The sequence below is a fragment of the Vigna unguiculata genome, chromosome 5 (assembly GCF_004118075.2).
Source record: "Vigna unguiculata cultivar IT97K-499-35 chromosome 5, ASM411807v1, whole genome shotgun sequence".
Taxonomy (NCBI): Eukaryota; Viridiplantae; Streptophyta; class Magnoliopsida; order Fabales; family Fabaceae; genus Vigna; species Vigna unguiculata.
In genome coordinates, this window is record NC_040283.1 from 10,357,642 (window position 1) to 10,374,691 (window position 17,050).

The 17,050-nt window shown below is 33.5% G+C and overlaps 4 protein-coding genes across 7 annotated transcripts; 2 read left to right on the forward strand and 2 right to left on the reverse strand.

Annotated features, from left to right (window-relative positions):
- The first annotated feature begins 300 nt into the window (after positions 1-300).
- Positions 301-1,696, forward strand: LOC114184132. 2 transcript variants are annotated; one of them, XM_028071384.1, is made up of 2 exons: positions 301-718; positions 1,124-1,696. In XM_028071384.1, exons 1-2 carry the CDS (start codon positions 325-327, stop codon positions 1,483-1,485), a joined length of 756 nt encoding a protein of 251 aa, XP_027927185.1. In that variant the 5' UTR covers positions 301-324; the 3' UTR covers positions 1,486-1,696. The 2 variants fall into 2 exon arrangements, with proteins under 2 accessions (XP_027927185.1, XP_027927186.1); XM_028071385.1 differs by having other exon boundaries at positions 301-691.
- A 997-nt stretch (positions 1,697-2,693) lies between these two features.
- Positions 2,694-4,061, reverse strand: LOC114184335 (UPF0481 protein At3g47200-like). The gene has a single exon (XM_028071647.1). It carries the CDS (start codon positions 4,059-4,061, stop codon positions 2,694-2,696), a length of 1,368 nt encoding a protein of 455 aa, XP_027927448.1.
- Positions 4,062-5,220: 1,159 nt separating this feature from the next.
- Positions 5,221-6,511, forward strand: LOC114185698. Of its 2 annotated transcripts, none has more exons than XM_028073571.1 (2): positions 5,221-5,686; positions 6,067-6,511. In XM_028073571.1, the coding sequence occupies exons 1-2, from the start codon at positions 5,404-5,406 to the stop codon at positions 6,153-6,155; spliced, it is 372 nt and encodes a 123-aa protein (XP_027929372.1). In that variant the 5' UTR covers positions 5,221-5,403; the 3' UTR covers positions 6,156-6,511. The 2 variants fall into 2 exon arrangements, with proteins under 2 accessions (XP_027929372.1, XP_027929370.1); XM_028073569.1 differs by having other exon boundaries at positions 5,251-5,686; positions 6,010-6,511.
- Positions 6,512-9,286: 2,775 nt separating this feature from the next.
- On the reverse strand, positions 9,287-15,275 carry LOC114185052 (auxin transporter-like protein 2). Of its 2 annotated transcripts, none has more exons than XM_028072546.1 (10): positions 14,686-15,274; positions 14,449-14,559; positions 13,970-14,181; positions 13,699-13,884; positions 13,347-13,459; positions 13,052-13,235; positions 12,771-12,868; positions 11,654-11,861; positions 10,675-10,932; positions 9,287-9,908 (listed from the first exon to the last, which is right to left on the reverse strand). In XM_028072546.1, exons 3-10 carry the CDS (start codon positions 14,159-14,161, stop codon positions 9,672-9,674), a joined length of 1,476 nt encoding a protein of 491 aa, XP_027928347.1. In that variant the 5' UTR covers positions 14,162-14,181; positions 14,449-14,559; positions 14,686-15,274; the 3' UTR covers positions 9,287-9,671. The 2 variants fall into 2 exon arrangements, with proteins under 2 accessions (XP_027928347.1, XP_027928348.1); XM_028072547.1 differs by having other exon boundaries at positions 9,672-9,908; positions 14,444-14,559; positions 14,686-15,275.
- Between the last annotated feature and the right edge of the window lie 1,775 nt (positions 15,276-17,050).

Below are 17,050 nucleotides of genomic sequence, written 5' to 3' on the forward strand. Positions count from 1 at the left end.
TTTGTTAATGATTTAAACGACGTTATAGAAAATGATCAAATAAAACACAAATTGCGAAAATGAGGACCATTTTAAACATTCGGTAAAAATATGATCATTTTAAACATTCTGTCAAAATGAGGACCACCTGCAACAAACACTAAGTAAATGAGGACCAAAAAGGTTTTTAAGCATATATATATATATATATATATATATATATATATATATATATATATATATATAATTTTTTTTTTTTTTGTGATTGGACTTTGTTGCCTCAAAACCAAGTAAAGAACTTTCAAAAATCTATTTGTTGTCTTGGCCGCAAGTTTGGGAGAAACAATGGAGGATTCCACAAGTGGTGGGCATCACAACGAAAGAAAAAGAAGCAGTGACAGCAATGCTTTCGCCAAGTTTCTTCCTTTTTCTCCACCATTGGAAGACGACCCTGAATCACACGAAGCTAAATTTGGTGGTCACCATGACCATGGCCACAAGAGATTCAAACCAAATTCTCAAGCTCCTTTGTTGGAAACCACCACCCCCAATTTAACCCCTTCTTCTCATCTTCCCAAACAAAACATTGACACAAAGGAAACATTGGACTTTTCCTCTCCATCAACTTCCATTAGGCATTCAACTAGTACTGGACCATCACCACAATCCATTGGTAGCAAGTCATCATTCATTGAGTACGTGGAGAATGCTGGTAAAATTTGCAGAACAGTCTCAGATAGTGAGTTCTAAACCTTTTTTTTTTGTCTATATGTGAAACATTAATATATACCATTTAAAACCATTTACACCCAATTTTTCTCTTTACATAAAATATTTTAGATACATCTGATGTTGTTTCTAAATCAAAATTATAGTTTTATCTGGGTAGTAAGTAAGTGTTAACCTAAATTCTTGGAGTTATAGAGGTAAAACACTACTTTTAATTGAAAGACAGTACCAAAAAATACCTCTAAAGTCGATTTAGTGGTGGTGAGTTTGAGTAATTTGTATGAAGTTCAAAGTTAAGAGAAACCTTTTACATAGGAATACCAAAAACACCTTAGGAAATTTAACTGAGTTTTGTGTTAATAGATATTGCATACCACCACTCCACCATTAACTTGTGCTTGCATTTGCTGTGTAGGTTGCAACTGGAAAGAAGATCAGAATCAGAGTGAGCTAGAATCAGTGATGTCTATGGTAGCTGAGGAACTGTCAAGGAGGCCTAGAACCGGAGGCATATACAAAGCAATTGCGAGTCAACGCGAGTGCACTATGAAACGTTTGAAAGATTTGTCAAACAAAGAGGCTACAATAGATGTTGGACTTGAGATGGGTGATGCAGCACATCTTTTGAAGCTCATGAGCTTCTCTAGCAGTGAGATCGAGATGGCAGGGCAAAAGGGTCGCAAAGGAGCTATGTTGTTGATTCAAGCAGAGATCCTTCGTAAGAAGGGACAGGAACTCATTGCTGAATGCCAGAACTTGCTCCAAGATGCATTGTAACTTTATTCATTTGGAGGCTATTAAGGTTCAACTTGTGGCTGTTGGGAAGATTACAAGTTCAGATCTTTCAAACGTTTTCTGCTATATGTCTACTGGATATTGAAGACTTTCTCACTTAAGGCATGTTTATTGACATACTTTAATATTATAAGAAACACAGTGTTACAATAATATGTGATCAATTTGAGCAAAATTTAAAGGGTTTAAAATATACTGAGGAAAAGGGTGTATAGATACTTGAATTTGCTCCAATAATTGAAACTCAACTCAGTACCACGTCACAAAAATAGCAACAGTGAGTGTGAAAGCTGATATGAAAGAATTGCTCAGTCTACTGCATTACTGTACTAGCCAATGTGGCCAACAAAGTATTGTCGTTGAAACTTTTGATGACACTATCTTTAGCTTATCTTTATGCATGTGCTACCCAACAACTGCTACTGCACTAACACTGTTTGCAAGAAATCTAGATCAGTATTTGTATATGTATTGTCTATTAAAACAATTTCTTAGTTGGTATATGCACACTAATTCATTTGTTTTCTTCCTGCCTATTTTCTTCTCTAGTCTTGACCTTGGTAGGGATAACAGGAGTTCCTCACGTGGTTGAAGATTAATGTGGTTCACTATCACTGTGGAGTACGAATAAGTCTAAGAATGTGAAAATATTCAACCGACTTTAACAGAATCACTTTATAAAAGTGGTTTGATTAATCAAACCTGTCCATTTTTATAAGATGATTTGCAAAACAAAATCATATATAAGTTAGAAATAGATAGTAAAACATAGCCAAATAAAAATAGAGATGTTTTTTTGCATTAACTAAGATAATTACAGTAATTTTCTTATTTACAACAATTATCTACTAACGAGTCATTTAATCCTGGTTTTACATGAAATAAATTTAACCATCCCTACGTATATAATTGTAAATATATGTTAAAGGTTTTCTGTCTAATGCGAGGTATAGGATATAATTCACTCTCTTTTTTAATATAACAGCCATAACATAAACGGTATAAATAAACATCATATATGCCAATATATTGTGCCCATATTTGAAAGATATACATGCAAAAAAATCAATCGGCCTGTTGTAAGAGTATATTTCTTTTGTTGAAAGTTTGACATGTTTGCATCATAATGAAATGTATGTCAACCATATGAATCATGGACTCATGGTTATACTCATACTTATAAAATTTACTCAACCACGGGACGAATAGTAGGTCTGCATAATGGTAAGAGCAAGCAGCACTGCAGCTACCAAAATTCCTATCAGTTTCCACACATTTGGTATATGATCCCTGATCAAGATTTTATAGCTGCGTTTGCAAGAGTATCTGATGCATTCCACACAAAGGTTGCAACAATGCCATATCAGTATAGGGAACTTTCTCAAATGATTCACTGCTGAGTAAGCATTCAAGTCCTCACAAAGTTTACTGTAACTAGAGTCCATCTGGTCCACCCCCTTAGTGATTGTGCCAAACAAAGTGAGCAAGTCTCTGTTGCTGATCTTAATATCTTTGACCAAAACACCACTGTCCACAAGCAGCTCAACATCTTGCAAGGAACACATCAACCCTTTAAGAAACAATGCATAAGAAGTGAATTGCCTGTTGATGCCAATTCTGCTTTGCTCCCATGCAATGAAATTCCTCAGATATACCTCAGTTGTTTCAACTATGTGAAGTGGAGGGATTTCAAGCACCCCTTTGGCAAATGTTATGTCAAAGCCAAACCAGTGAACCAGTTTGCTGTGCCTCTCTACTTTCTTAATTGATACACCAGCAGCTCTAAGCCTTGTGGCGCAACGCTTTAGCTCTTGCTGAGCTTTTTTCACCTTTTGCCCCTCATCAACAATGGAAGACAAGTGCATGAGATGAAGAAAGTGTGCCACACTAGGAGAGCGGATCAAAGGGTAGTTGAAGAGAGACAGTGTGAGATCAGCAACAAGATGATCAGCTTCACTTGTGAAGACCTCTGGAAAAAGTACCCTTGCCAATGTCTTGAGAACAAAAAAAGGCATTTGGTTCTCTAGAAGAGTGAAATCAGTGAGAATAGATATGAACACTTCTTTGTGTCCTAGTATTGGATCTGAAGAAGAACCATTATGGTTTTCTTCTTTTGGAATTTGAGGTACCATGTTTGGTGGTGCACATCTAAGGAGAAGTTCTAACAAGAAGGAGCCATCAAGTAACATTATTTTGGCTAGCTCGTGGGGTTCATATTTGATGTTACCTCCATAGCTTGCACGAACTGCATCGTCCAAGCCAAGAATGACTGTGCCGCACTCATCCAAGGTTGAAACTGGGTTTTGAGTTCTGTGAAGAAGAGCCAGCATGTAACGCCATTTGTGCTCTTCCATGGCAAGAAGGTGGCTACTTGTTCCCCTATGTAAGGGTCCAATGCTGACAAACTTTGGTGAGTAGGCCTCCTCGTTGGATTTTCTTAGCTTGCTTGAAACACTAGGAATGCTGCTGATGAAGGACTTAACCTCTCTGTGATCTAGAGACCCCAGTGTTACTTTGATAGAATGCATCCACCCAGACTCATTTTGAGTTTGGTCCATGATTGGTAAGAAATGGAAGGTGTGAATATGGAAAGAAAAATGGAACTTGGAAAAAACTCAAGCTAGTGAAGGTGTGAATATGTATGCTGATACCAGTCCCACACTCCCACCTAAAACTAAATTTCATATGGTATAACTCTAAGTGACTGGTTTGAATAAGAAAACGGGGAAAAAGAAATAAAAGAAACTGTTAGGTTCTGTTTGACCTTGCTTTGGCACTGCCTAATGTCTAAAGTTGGACCACCGTTTAATGTGAAAAGACTGAAACATAACGTCATTATTCAAACTCCAAAGGATCTAGGAATAGTCAGAGAATATATTTTTATTGATCTTGTGGCCTAAGGTCATAAAAAGAGGCTTTAGATTTGAGAAAGAAAAGTACTGACATGATTTATCAGGTTATATTATAGGCATGTACATTTAGTTAAAATAAATGAATTTCTTTAAAATTAAATGTATTTAACTATGACTCTCATAACATTTTATATAACTAAACTAATAATTCAAGCTTTGAACTTGTCATCTCAGAACTACCCTTGTAATTTAAACAAGGGACTGGTTGTTGTAACTGCAATTGTATTTTGAACAATTTTTCTTCTAGTGAACATGAGAATAGTTGGTGCACTATACCTTTTCTTTTGATATATTTTTCTGAAAAAAAAAAGGTTTGCTATTTATGGCTGATTGTCTTTAGCATCTGTCAATAATTTAGGGAATAAAGTTCTATCTGTATTAGATGTCAGAATGAAGACGTGTTGAGTGAAGTTTCCACAAGTATAATTGATAGTGATTGCTGAATGAATTTCTATATGATTTCATCAGTGTGACATAATGATGACCAGTACATTAGGCCCGTTGGATTATAACATAATACCACCCGAATAGTAAATTCCGGCACTACTATACGATAAGTGATTAATCCATGTTCCTGAATCACCGTGTATATAAGATTACATACAAAAAAGTTCACAATAAAAAACATGTGTTACTGTATTGTACTGTGAAAAAAAAAGCAGCGTATAACAAAAAATATAAGTGTGGCTAGAGAAAAAGTTAATAAAGTTGTTTAACATCGACAACTTTTGCACTTTGGACTGATAAACTCCCTTGATTGATGGTTGATGAAACCCAACTACTAGACTTTACTTTTACACAAATCTGTAAAGTTACAACATTTAATGGTGGTTTATGCTCTTGAAATGTATAATATTATATAAGAAAAGGGGCATATGAAGTTCTAGATGCAGGAACCATAATTTTTAGTATCATATTCCAAGCATTTTTGGTAAAAAAGGCTTCTAAATCCATACACAACAGAAACTCTGTGCCATCATCTTGAAGCATGGAAGATCATGGACAGAACCCAAGGAAAAGACACAATGTTTTTGGTGTGTTCGTGGATAAATCACTTGGTCTCCCATCTTCCGTTGCAGATGATCATGATCCCAAGAAGCTTAAACACAATTCTGAAGCCCCTTTATCATCAATAGATCAACAAGCACCTGCCTTAGCTCTTCCCAATGCGTTGGTTTCTGCTTTTGAGGAGAACACCACAGATGGTATCAAATTTCAACTATTTGTGAGCAAATCTTACAGTGCATCCACTTCCACTTCCCCTCCACCAGGTCAGTTTGATGATTTAATCTTTTGGAGAACTACGTAGTAAAAATCTCAATCTGTGATCTTAAAGAGTATCAATGAATTGATGAATTTGATCACATGACCAGACTAGTTATGAATGTCATGCCATGGAATTAATAAGAAAAAACCATTTATAAGGTAACTAGGCTTGTGCATTGTCCATTCTTCGAGCTTAAATAGGTAGTTGGTTTGTGAAACTTAACTCAATTCATTAGATTCCTTGGATTCAAACATGAAATTTCAATTTCCCAATTGCTATATGCATAGTAAGTTCGTGACTAGAAGTGAAATTTTCTTTTTGGTGCAGTATATACATTGAAAGTCACAAGTGCTTCAAACACCAATACGGAAATTGAACCTGCAGGGAACATAGGTGATGGAGGAGTAGCACCAGTGTTGACAGAAACAAGAATAGTAGCTGAGGGTCAATTTATGCTACGCTCTAGGCTCTAATATTTTGCTTTCAAGCTTAGCCAAGTACTTCATCTGAGGCAGTGTTCATTTGAGTGCGTTAATGCAATGAGTATGGTATTGCTCCAAATTGCATTTGCACGATGCAATACTCTCCGATACAACTACTACATTTTTCAGTCTTTGTTTTCTGTTTGCTTACTCTAAGAAAATATGGATGTATAGAGTAAGAAATGTTCTGTTCTCATATCATTTTTGAATCTGGAACTTATAATAGTCAATTGAAATGTATTGCCAAATTTACATTTATTATTACTGTAATTGTTGAGATGAAACCTGGTGGCATAGTTACCCATCACATAACATTTATTGGGTTAAGAAAGAAGAATGTTTGATACTATATGTTCAACCTTGTGAGACTTTTGGTTGGATCGGAACAATTTTTTCGGTCGATAATTGAGTACCTGTATCTCTTCTAGGATTAATGTTCTTTATTTCAAGTCATGACATCATTAAGGTTAGCATATAAAAAACGTGGACAACTTTTTTAGCTAATGATTCTTTCATAGTTTTTGTTACGGTTCAAGTGCATTTACGTTTCTGTTATAGAAAAGAACAAGAAGATTAAAAAGTGAACAACGAGATTTGAAGTGAAAAACTTTGGACAAGAGAAGATCATGAGTATTAAGTGGTGAGTTTAAGGTTAACTTGTTTTATAAATCGACTTATATCGCCCCCAAATTAAAACATTAACTGCATTGAAAACTTGTACCGGAACAATGGCTACAACTCAATTATATACTGATATAAGAATAAGATATATAAAATCTTATTTCATAGCTCAACTGTTTGTGATAAATCATAACTTAAATTATAAGTTATAATACAAGAAGAACAAATTATTTAGAAAAGAAAACATACCTTTTTTAACTATTGCATCAAACTCTGTTCCACGTGATTTCATGCAATCAAAATATCAAACACTTTTTCCTTGCATATATGATCCTAGATTTTACTGCGAAGAACCTTTCGGTGAACCATTAATTTTTCGTCTATATACTCAATGGAGATTAACTCTTTGTCTATGTATACTTTATACTAATATACTTATTTCTTTTTAAAATAATAGTTTATTAGCCATAAATTCAAAAGCAATTTATAACATAGCATTCAATAAATTCTATGCTTAGAGTGATTTCTAAGGATATCATGTGTTTCTCTTATTTTCTCAAATTTCACTTGTTGAGAAATTTCATTTCTAGAATGCTTGACCCGGGAAAAAAGGTGTGAAGTTTTCAATTGCGGAAACATGCATCATCATTTTTATGCATACAAATTTTGAAGGAGGAATTTGAAATTCATATACAAAATTTTAATGACTTTGAAAATTAGTTTTAGAATATCATTAGTATATTAAAGAAATTAATTTCCAAAATATGTAATTGATACTAAACATATTTCTAGAGCTTGTACTTGGGAAAGGGAATGCTTTAAAAAAAATATTCCAAAAAACATTGAAGGAGAGTGCTTAAATAGAAAAAAAACAGAGTGTAAATGCAATTAATTACCTTAGTCTTCTTCTACCACCACCAAAAGGTGTATTTATACCCAAGTTTATCACATCAATAACTTTTAGTTTGGGCCTTATCTGGGTCATCAACTCTAATATTGGCAATTGCTTCCTGCACCCCACAATTACCACTTCACAATATTTGAAAAGACTTAAACTCTCTTCATCCTTGCACTACACTACTACTACCGCTGTTGTTGATGTAGAGGAAGAAGAAGAGAAGGAAGATGCTGCACAGGAAAAAGAAGAGAGAAAATGGAAAAAATATAAAATAAAACTTATTTTTGAATACATTTCATCTATGTTTATTCCGTAAAACTCATTTCAGAAGGCATTTTATGAGTTGCGGGAAGCTTTTCTAAAAAAGTTATTTCGAAATAAATTTCATATATTTGAAAATCATATTCTGAAAATTTTGTTCCAAAAATATTACTTCGAAAATTAAAAAAAGAAATCAAATATGTATTCTGAAAGTCGATTTCGAAAGCTTGAAGGGGTGAACTAAGAAATATCGGAGGTGTAGTAAGTAAAAGCTCTAATATTATGAGCACCATTCATCAAGTAACTAGATTCACAGGAAACTTTAAACAAAAGTAACAAAAATGCGTTGAGAAGAATGTCTTTCTATTTTAAATAGTAAAAAAATCCTAGACCTTAAAATATCTCCTCTGAAATTACCTTTCCTTTTTTTATCTGAGTAGAGAGAAAATCGGATACGAGAATATATTTATTTAAAAAATAATAGGATATATATACATATTAAAAATGGATAATAACTTTTACAGACATAATAAACATAATAATTACAAATATATTAACAAATAGCTATCTGATTATAAAATTATTCTTTCATTTAAAAAAATATATTAAATTTTTATAGAAACTATAGTGAAAAAAAGTGTACGACTTTGTCTATTAAAAAGTAAAAAGTAGAATTATATGTTTTAACTAAGAAAAGGAAAGTGTGCTGTTCAAATCTCAGGTAGAAGAGTGTTCTTTTAGACTTAACTTTCTTAACAAAAAAAAAAACTAAAATAGAGTAACAATTATATATATATATATATATATATATATATATATATATATATATATATATATATATATTATATACACGTGTGAATTTCTAAAAAAAACTATAAAAAGAAATTATTATGGTACCCAATGAATTAAGCATCTACTTATCTTCTTAACCATATATTATTATGATTAGCATTTATATATTGAAATATATTGTTTATATAATTTTAACAAAACAGAGATTATTTCTACTAAAATTTAATTACTATTGATTTTCTTATCATTGATTAAAATCGTTTGCTATTTTTTGTTTCTTGGCAAATTTTCTGATGTGGTCACTCACAGTTCCCTTGAAAACTTACGATACAAAAGAGAATCAAAACATAGAGAAATGCATTAACAGAGGTTCATGCATCAGGAATTATGAACACAAAGTTCTCATAATAAATAATTTTCAACACTCAACTTCGGTGGCACATGAGAGACAGAGTTGCATAAGATGGCACATGCCTCCCATGTGCATATGCAAAGGGTCCACGCTCTCTATTCACTATCAATGAAGAACAAACACCAAGAATCTATGAGATTAAACAAAGTTCCAAGTTCCATTAACATATGCAAGCAAAGTCTATGAATGAACACAGAAATTGGAATCAAAGTCTGGTGCTATCTCCAAATAACAAAAATGAGAAGAAACCAAAACACAGGTAAATTAATTAGCCGATGCATTTATAGCAAAGGAATCATCATACCCATTGGCCACACTATTTTAAAATTGTAATCAACTAATCTCAAAGAGAAAAGGAAAACCTATAGTGTAACAAGAGAAGAAGAAGAAAAAAGTGCAGCAAAACACAAGCATCACACGCATCAAATTAAAGGGGAGTGTTACTAAGATTCTCCCCATGTATGATACAACATATTAATCTCAGGAGAACTCTCTATTTTGTTGTTGTGGTAGTGAGTTGAACTCAGTGATGACGGTGCTGAGGGGGTGGTGCTGCTGCCATTGCTGGTGGAGATGGAGACTTGCATTGGTAGCACTTGGCAAAGAGCCCAAAATTGTCAATTTGCTTGATGAAGTTGGACATGCTGGCCCATCCTCCAAACCCAAACCCAACCACCAAAACCCACACCACAATAAATGCATTGAACACATACATTGCAGTCCAGCTTGGCATAAAGAAAGGAGGCTTCTCTGCAGCATTCTACAAAACAAAAACCAATTTCACTCACATAATTGAGGCCATTATTTCAAATATTTCCTAAACAAGACCACCAATCATGTCAAATGCAATTCAAATACAACTTGTAGGTCTAATTGTTTGTTGCTTAACTTATTTATGTTTTACTCAGACATCAACTTGATAATCTGATACATCACTATGAACTTTCACATTTCAATTATACCGAAAAGTTTTTGTTCAAACATTTAGGCACTAATGTTAACCTAATTTGAATTATTGGGGGAGAGAGAGTGAAATTGGCCAGCTCAAGAGAGGCATAGTACGATATTGTTGACTGTAGCAAATAACTGAAAGAAAATGACCTCCCACCAGTCCTTCACTCTTCTAATGTGTTCAAATCCCAGCCTTAAATGCTTCTGTACATTTTCTGCTCTCACCCTTTCCTTGTGTTTTTCTCTCTCTCACACTGTGCGTCCACATTTAATAGTGGGACACCGAAGAAGTCCCCACCAAATGCATAATGACACACATACCCTCCGTCACATTCACATATTCACAACAATACCACAACTCATCTCGTTCAATCCAATTCAACCAGGCATAACACGATAAAAATGGTAGAGTCTGATTAGATGTTTCCATGTTTGTGAAAAAATGTCTTATATTTATAACTTGATCTCTCTTTATAAACATGAATAACATATTTAATTAAAAACATGAAAACTGAGAAACAAGGTTAAGAAACAGAATACTATGTTATGATGTAATTAAGGTGAATGTTTTTTACCTGTCTTGCAGAGGGTTTTCTGTAAGTGAGCATGTGTGCTGTGGCGGGGATGATGTAGACAGTGAAACTAACGAGAAGAGCTCCAACTGCAGAGTTGATGGGTCCAAAGAAAGGGAAGATTATGGCAAAAAACCATATTGGTATCACCACTGGCAACCTTGCAAGTGCCCTTAGACAAATGCTTTTTGTGTCATGCATCCCAATTACCTTCTCCCAGACAAAGTACAGTGGAGTACAAGCGAAACCGAACGTGATGAACTGCATGCACCCCATTAAATATTTCCAGTTAGAATTCTCCTTTCATCCATGCTCAAATGTCTCTTTCTTTTTTTCTTCAATTATTCCACAAAACCATCATAAGGGGAAGGAACAAAGCCATTTATTCCTTGTGTTCAAGTTGCTGGCTTGCAGCAACTGTGTTTTGCCACTTTTGACTAGTGGTTTTCGACAGCATATTAATGCAAAGAGATATTTGAATTTGTGGGAATTATATCAAATCATTTCATAGACATATAAGAACATGACATAACATCTACTTTCAATGTTAGGGGAAAACATTTTCCATTAAAAACACTGCAAAATGAAATATCAGACTTCGTGCAAAAGTTAAATCCACAAGATGAAACTGTTTTAGTCTCTGAGAACATGCTGTTGTGATCATTATTTTTTTTTTTGGTTTTGGGTTATGGAATTGCTTACCTACCCCCAAAAGTCTATATGATCCCGTTCTGACATGCTTACGTAACTAGATAAACTTTTTTAGTACCGCTTAAATGAACATTTATTGCAACAAGCCTTTACCGCCACAACTTTCCTGTTTTCTATTTACTTATTACAATCCAAATTAGCATTGAATGCTACATTCTAATGTACGTAACTACCAACAAAACAATAAAAAGGTATACCGCTTTATAGCACCATTGACTTTGAGCATTATTTTACCCTTTAAAAACCATGGCTTACACAAGAATTTGTTTACCTGGTGAATGAGCATGAGGATTACAGCAGCATCACGAAAACCATTTTTGGGAAGGAGAGAGAAGGCATTGGAATGATTGAGAAGTTCATCACCAAAAGCCCAGTAAACAGCAGCAGCAGAAGGAATCGTTAGTGTGAAAACGTACAAAGTGGCCAGCAAGTATATGTACTTAAACTTCTGTGGCTTCCACATGGCATGCATAATCTCTCTGCATAATTTGTCACCCTTCATCACTTTACACTCAAGGATCAAAGAATAATCATACTAATAGGGACATTGGAATTTCTAAAAATTAGTGAATAAATAAAAATTGTTGTGACTCTTGGCTCCATGGCCACTTTGTTTTTACTGTGTTGTGCAGAGCGAAGAACAATGGGAGCCACCCATTCAACGCATTTTTTGAGAAATTATATCTGTTCACAAAATTTACACCAGAAATGATAGTATACAAGTTTTTTAACTTAATTTTTATTTTGTGGGTCCGTAAATTTATGTTCTGCAAAGTTTAAAAGGCTTTATATAATTGGTTTTGAAAAAGGACAAAAGAAAGCAAAGCAGAAACCCTTCAACTGTAGGATTTAGTGGAGACATTATTTAATTATATCTCAGTATGATAATGTTCTTACACTCTGTCTCATTATTTAAATAGAACATCATTGCATTTGATAATCCGTTCAGCACTGTGCTTAACTGATATATAAAAGAAAAATAAAGAAACAAATGTTATTATTGAAAGACAATGATGACATGTAGCTTGAAACCCATATAGAGATTCTTGGAACCTTATGACACATGAAGCTGACAACACACATTTTTAAAATAAACATTATAGTATAATCTAATATCATAGTGCAAGTATATCTTTCTATCTAAATAATATTTCTTTCAAGATACAGAGAGAGAGAAATGTACAAATCTTTCTCATAAAGAAAAGGGTGATTTGGCAAAGCAAAAATGATTAAAAGTGTTAGTGTGTTAATATTCAGGCACTTTCACATAACATATAACTATAAAATATTTGTTATATTTCTACTCTCTATCTGTCATATCACAGTTGTGTTTGTACTTCTGTCTCAAGGTGCTAACTAGACCAGTTTTATCCCAAAGGGTAACTTACACAGTAACTGCATGTCCACCAAATGTGTACAGTATGTTGGTGGCTCCGGTAAAGTACAGCACTAGCTTTGTTGGACCCGTGTGTGTCACATTTTCTGCCTGCCATGATATTTCCACGCATCAAATTCTTATCTTAGCATATAATGATGTTTCAAACACTAAAAAAATCAGAATATTTTTTAGCCTAAATAATATTATTCATTGATGTGATGTGACACTAACATTTATTGAGTAGTATTTTACATAAACTTAGAAAATTATGGCTCAGAATTACGGATTTACCTGGCCATGAACGAGAGCTGCTATGGCTAAGTACCAAGCAGTGTAAGTGGTCATTCCAAGTCCAAGAAAAGACCAAATACGGTAATTGTGGAAGGAGGGTATGAACACAGAGGTGGCACAGCAAGCTCCAAAGATGTAAGTCCAAGTCCGTTTATCCAAGTGGTCGTTTATGTAGTAAATGTTACTGTTTTAGCAAACACGAACCATAAAAGGTGTAAAAGATGTTTTTGTAATCAGAACAAAGCCATACCAGATTGCCCCAAATTTTTTTGCAGAAATTAAGAAAGAATCTTACCTTGCACATGCTATAAGCTGAATCACAGATCCAAAGAGAAGGAAAGTACAGTTGAAGGCTAACCCCACCGCTTTCCAATACGGACCCAGCAACCCATCAAGCACTTCAAACCACTGAAAAATTCAGAGCAGGGAGTTTCAAATTAGACTACTAAGTCAATGTGATATACTCATATACTATTACTAAATGGTCTTATCCTAAGTTTCTATGAAATTGTTCAAGATTTTGAAGCTACGATTGTGACTATTATTGACTACTTTTGTCTATAAAAAAAAATTGTGATGGATATTTAAAACCTGAACTGTTTTCTGAGAGAGAGTTGAGGAAGAAACTGTGGAGAGAATTACAGTACCTGAATGACATGGTTCTTGAAACTGACATTTTCTTTTTCCTTTCTGGCACGGTACTCCATGTAGAGGACACTTATTAGATACGCTGTCCAACTTCCCATGATTCCGTAGAAAATCTGAAGCAAGATCCCTGATAGCATGCCAAGTTGAGAGAAAGAACAGGGAAGAGTCAACAGCACTTGAGCCACCTAATCAGACATGGGAGATGAATACTGTGAGTGATTATTGTTGTGAAAGTTTTGTTTTTTAGTGATGGGGTGAGTTTAATATTACTTGATTTGAAGCACAGCTGAACCATGCGTCCCAAACAGAGCCTCCATGCCAGAGTAAGTTCTTGAAACTGAAGCCGGATTGATCCTGCAACTCCTTCTCTTCTTCCCTCACACCCCCCACTTCACTCTCTGTCTCGTTAAGGCTTGCCACTATTGCTTCCTCTGCTTGCTTCTGAGGCAACATTGTTTCCATTTCTTCTGATGATGAAGGATCTGAAACACACGAAAGTACGTTTAATAAGACAAAAAAACAAAGATCAACCACTACCCCAGAAAACGAAAGCCAAAGAAAAAAGAGCACCACCCCAGATCCAGATAACTGAAAATTCTTGCAGCCTTTTCACAAAAAAACAATAACATGAATCCCACCACACGAAAAGAGAGACTAGGAAAATTACAAAGAAAAAGTGTCCATGTAGTATTTAGAATCACAGTAGAAAATCCAATGCAGATACCTATCTCTCTTTCCACTGACCTTACCTTGTGATGTCTCTTTCTCCAAAAGGATGAAGAATGAAGCAACCCCTGTACCCTCTAACTATCTTCCAAAACCAAAACAACCTTGGTGTTATTGAATGCCTTCACTGAGAGCTGTTAAGTACAGTCAGTGGCAGAGATGTGTTAAATGTGTTAATGCCTAAGAATTTTGTACTCATGGAATTGAAAAAGGAAGCTTTAAATGCAGTGAAATATAGCATATGAGGTTAAGTTACGAACTTTGAACTTTGCTGTTGTTGTTGGTACTGAGTAGAGATCGAAAACTGAGCAAAATTTTTATAATAAAAGCAGCACCGCTTTAATGCGCGCCACCAATTGGCGCAGAAAAAGGCAGAACCGAACGGCAAAGGCGGCGAGAAGCCGCAAAAGCAGGAAAGAAAAAATCACTCACTCACTCAACAGTGAGGTTTTGGTTTTTGGTTTTGGCTTTGGTTTTCCGAGTTAGCCTTTGTTTTGTATTTCTCTTGTTCAGACTTCAGAGACTGGTAAATGGTGATACTATATATAAACAAAATAAAGACCCTTTTGGTTACTGCTGAACCAGATATTGCACATATAAATGAACGTGGACCATTTTTCAATGTTAGAATATGTGGACAAAAGTGAAGAAAAGCAGAGAAAGAGATTGAATTGAAGAAAGTTGTAACCAAGCTTAGCTTGCAACTTCTATTCTATCAGAGTGATTGAGAGGTAGAGAGAGAGAGAGAGAGAGATACGAAACCCAACTATGATTTGATTATTGGGTTTCTGCAGAATTTGGAGATAAAAGTGAAGAGACTTTGTGTTTTGTTTTGCAAGGAGTGAAGTGAGTGAAAGAAGGTCTGTTTTTATAGGCCGAAAAGGTGATTCAACCTTAACGGTTTAAGATTATACTTTAGTATAAAGAACTGAACCTAGGATTTGGTTCTTCAAATTCACATTCAGCATCATCGGCTTCGGGTTTAACTTTGTTTACTTTATTCCGCTTTTCTCATTTTAGGAATTTTGAAAAATATTAATCGCTTTCTAATACTTTTTTTCTCTATTACAAATTAAAACTTTTAAAATAGGTATCATTAACCTACAATTTAGAATGTCTTAACTATGACATTATCAAAATTATGATACCATGAATAATATTTGGTTATGAGTTTTCATTTATTGAAAAGAATGAAAAAATAATAACAAAAGGACCACAATTTAAAATCTTGTTTTCCTGTAATAACACGTGGCGATATTGACAGTATCTGTTAATGTGATAAATTGAGTTATTAATACAAATTTATGAATTGTATTATTCGATTTCATTCTTCTAAAATAAAGTCTGTAACATCATAGGAAAAACTCAATGAACATGCATTAATAAGTCATTATAGTTTTTCAACATGAATATATAATTAAAAAATTGATTGATTAAAAATAGTTAATATCACCATCATATATATCTATATCGTCACTAATATTTTGAAAAGACTCTTACAACAGAATTAACTTTTGATTCAAGACAAATCTTCATGTCATTTTCTTTACTAAAATGAATTAGTTAATATAACTTTATTTTCAGATTATTCGTTTTATCTGAAGTTGTAAAAAAATAATTTACATATATAAATAAATTTTAAATTGTTTGGTAACTAAAGATAGGTGTACAAGTTATTGGGTTCGTGATTTTATTTTAGAAATTACATTTGTTATTAAAAGATACAAAAGAATTAACGTAAAACAAATTAAAACTAAATTAACGTCGCATTCTATAATTGAAATTCAGTTCACGTTAACTTCTTTGTGTTTGTCTAGTTAAAAAAACAATAATATATTCACTACTAAATTTTAATAATTTTTTCTTACACCTTGATCTGTGATTTTTTAAGTAATTTTAAAATATAAAAAAATAAAAAAAATAATAGTCAGAAAACGTCACTCCATATTGTAAAATAATGTTGTCAAAAAGTCATTCTAAAAGAAAGTTACATGTTTCTTTATTTTAAGATTTTAAATTGTTAATTTCTTTTAATATGATTTACTTTCGTATTAAATTTATTTTGTAAAATATACATTAATGTTGTGTGAAAAAAACATATAAAAAGTTATTTTTATGAAAATAATAATTAGTACCCGTAGAACACTATATTTATTTTTACAAAAATAGGTCATTTTCATAGATAAAAAAAGATGAAAAACAAGAAGGGGATAGTCTCCTACAATAATGAATGAGGCTACCCACAATGTGTACGGACAAGAAAAGGCTTCCTACGCCTAAGGGCACTTTCATTGTACATAGGGCCTAAAATACCTAATAAACAAGGACATATAAAACACTTTATGACCAATCATATAAAAGAATAAACTGTTCTTCTACTTTTCTAATTTCTTCCTGTAAAATTCAATTTCCTTGTTAAAAGTTATTTAAGGGAATGTTTCAATATCATTTAGGGTTGTTCAAGAATAATTCCCATTCCAAACAATTAAAAAAATCAACTTAGATGTAAATATTTTACAATGTTCACATTTTTTCTATCGTTCAAAACCTTTCTTGTTATTATTAATTTTTAATTATTCAAAACTTTGGTTTTTTATGACTTTTCTTCATTTTTTTTTTCAATTA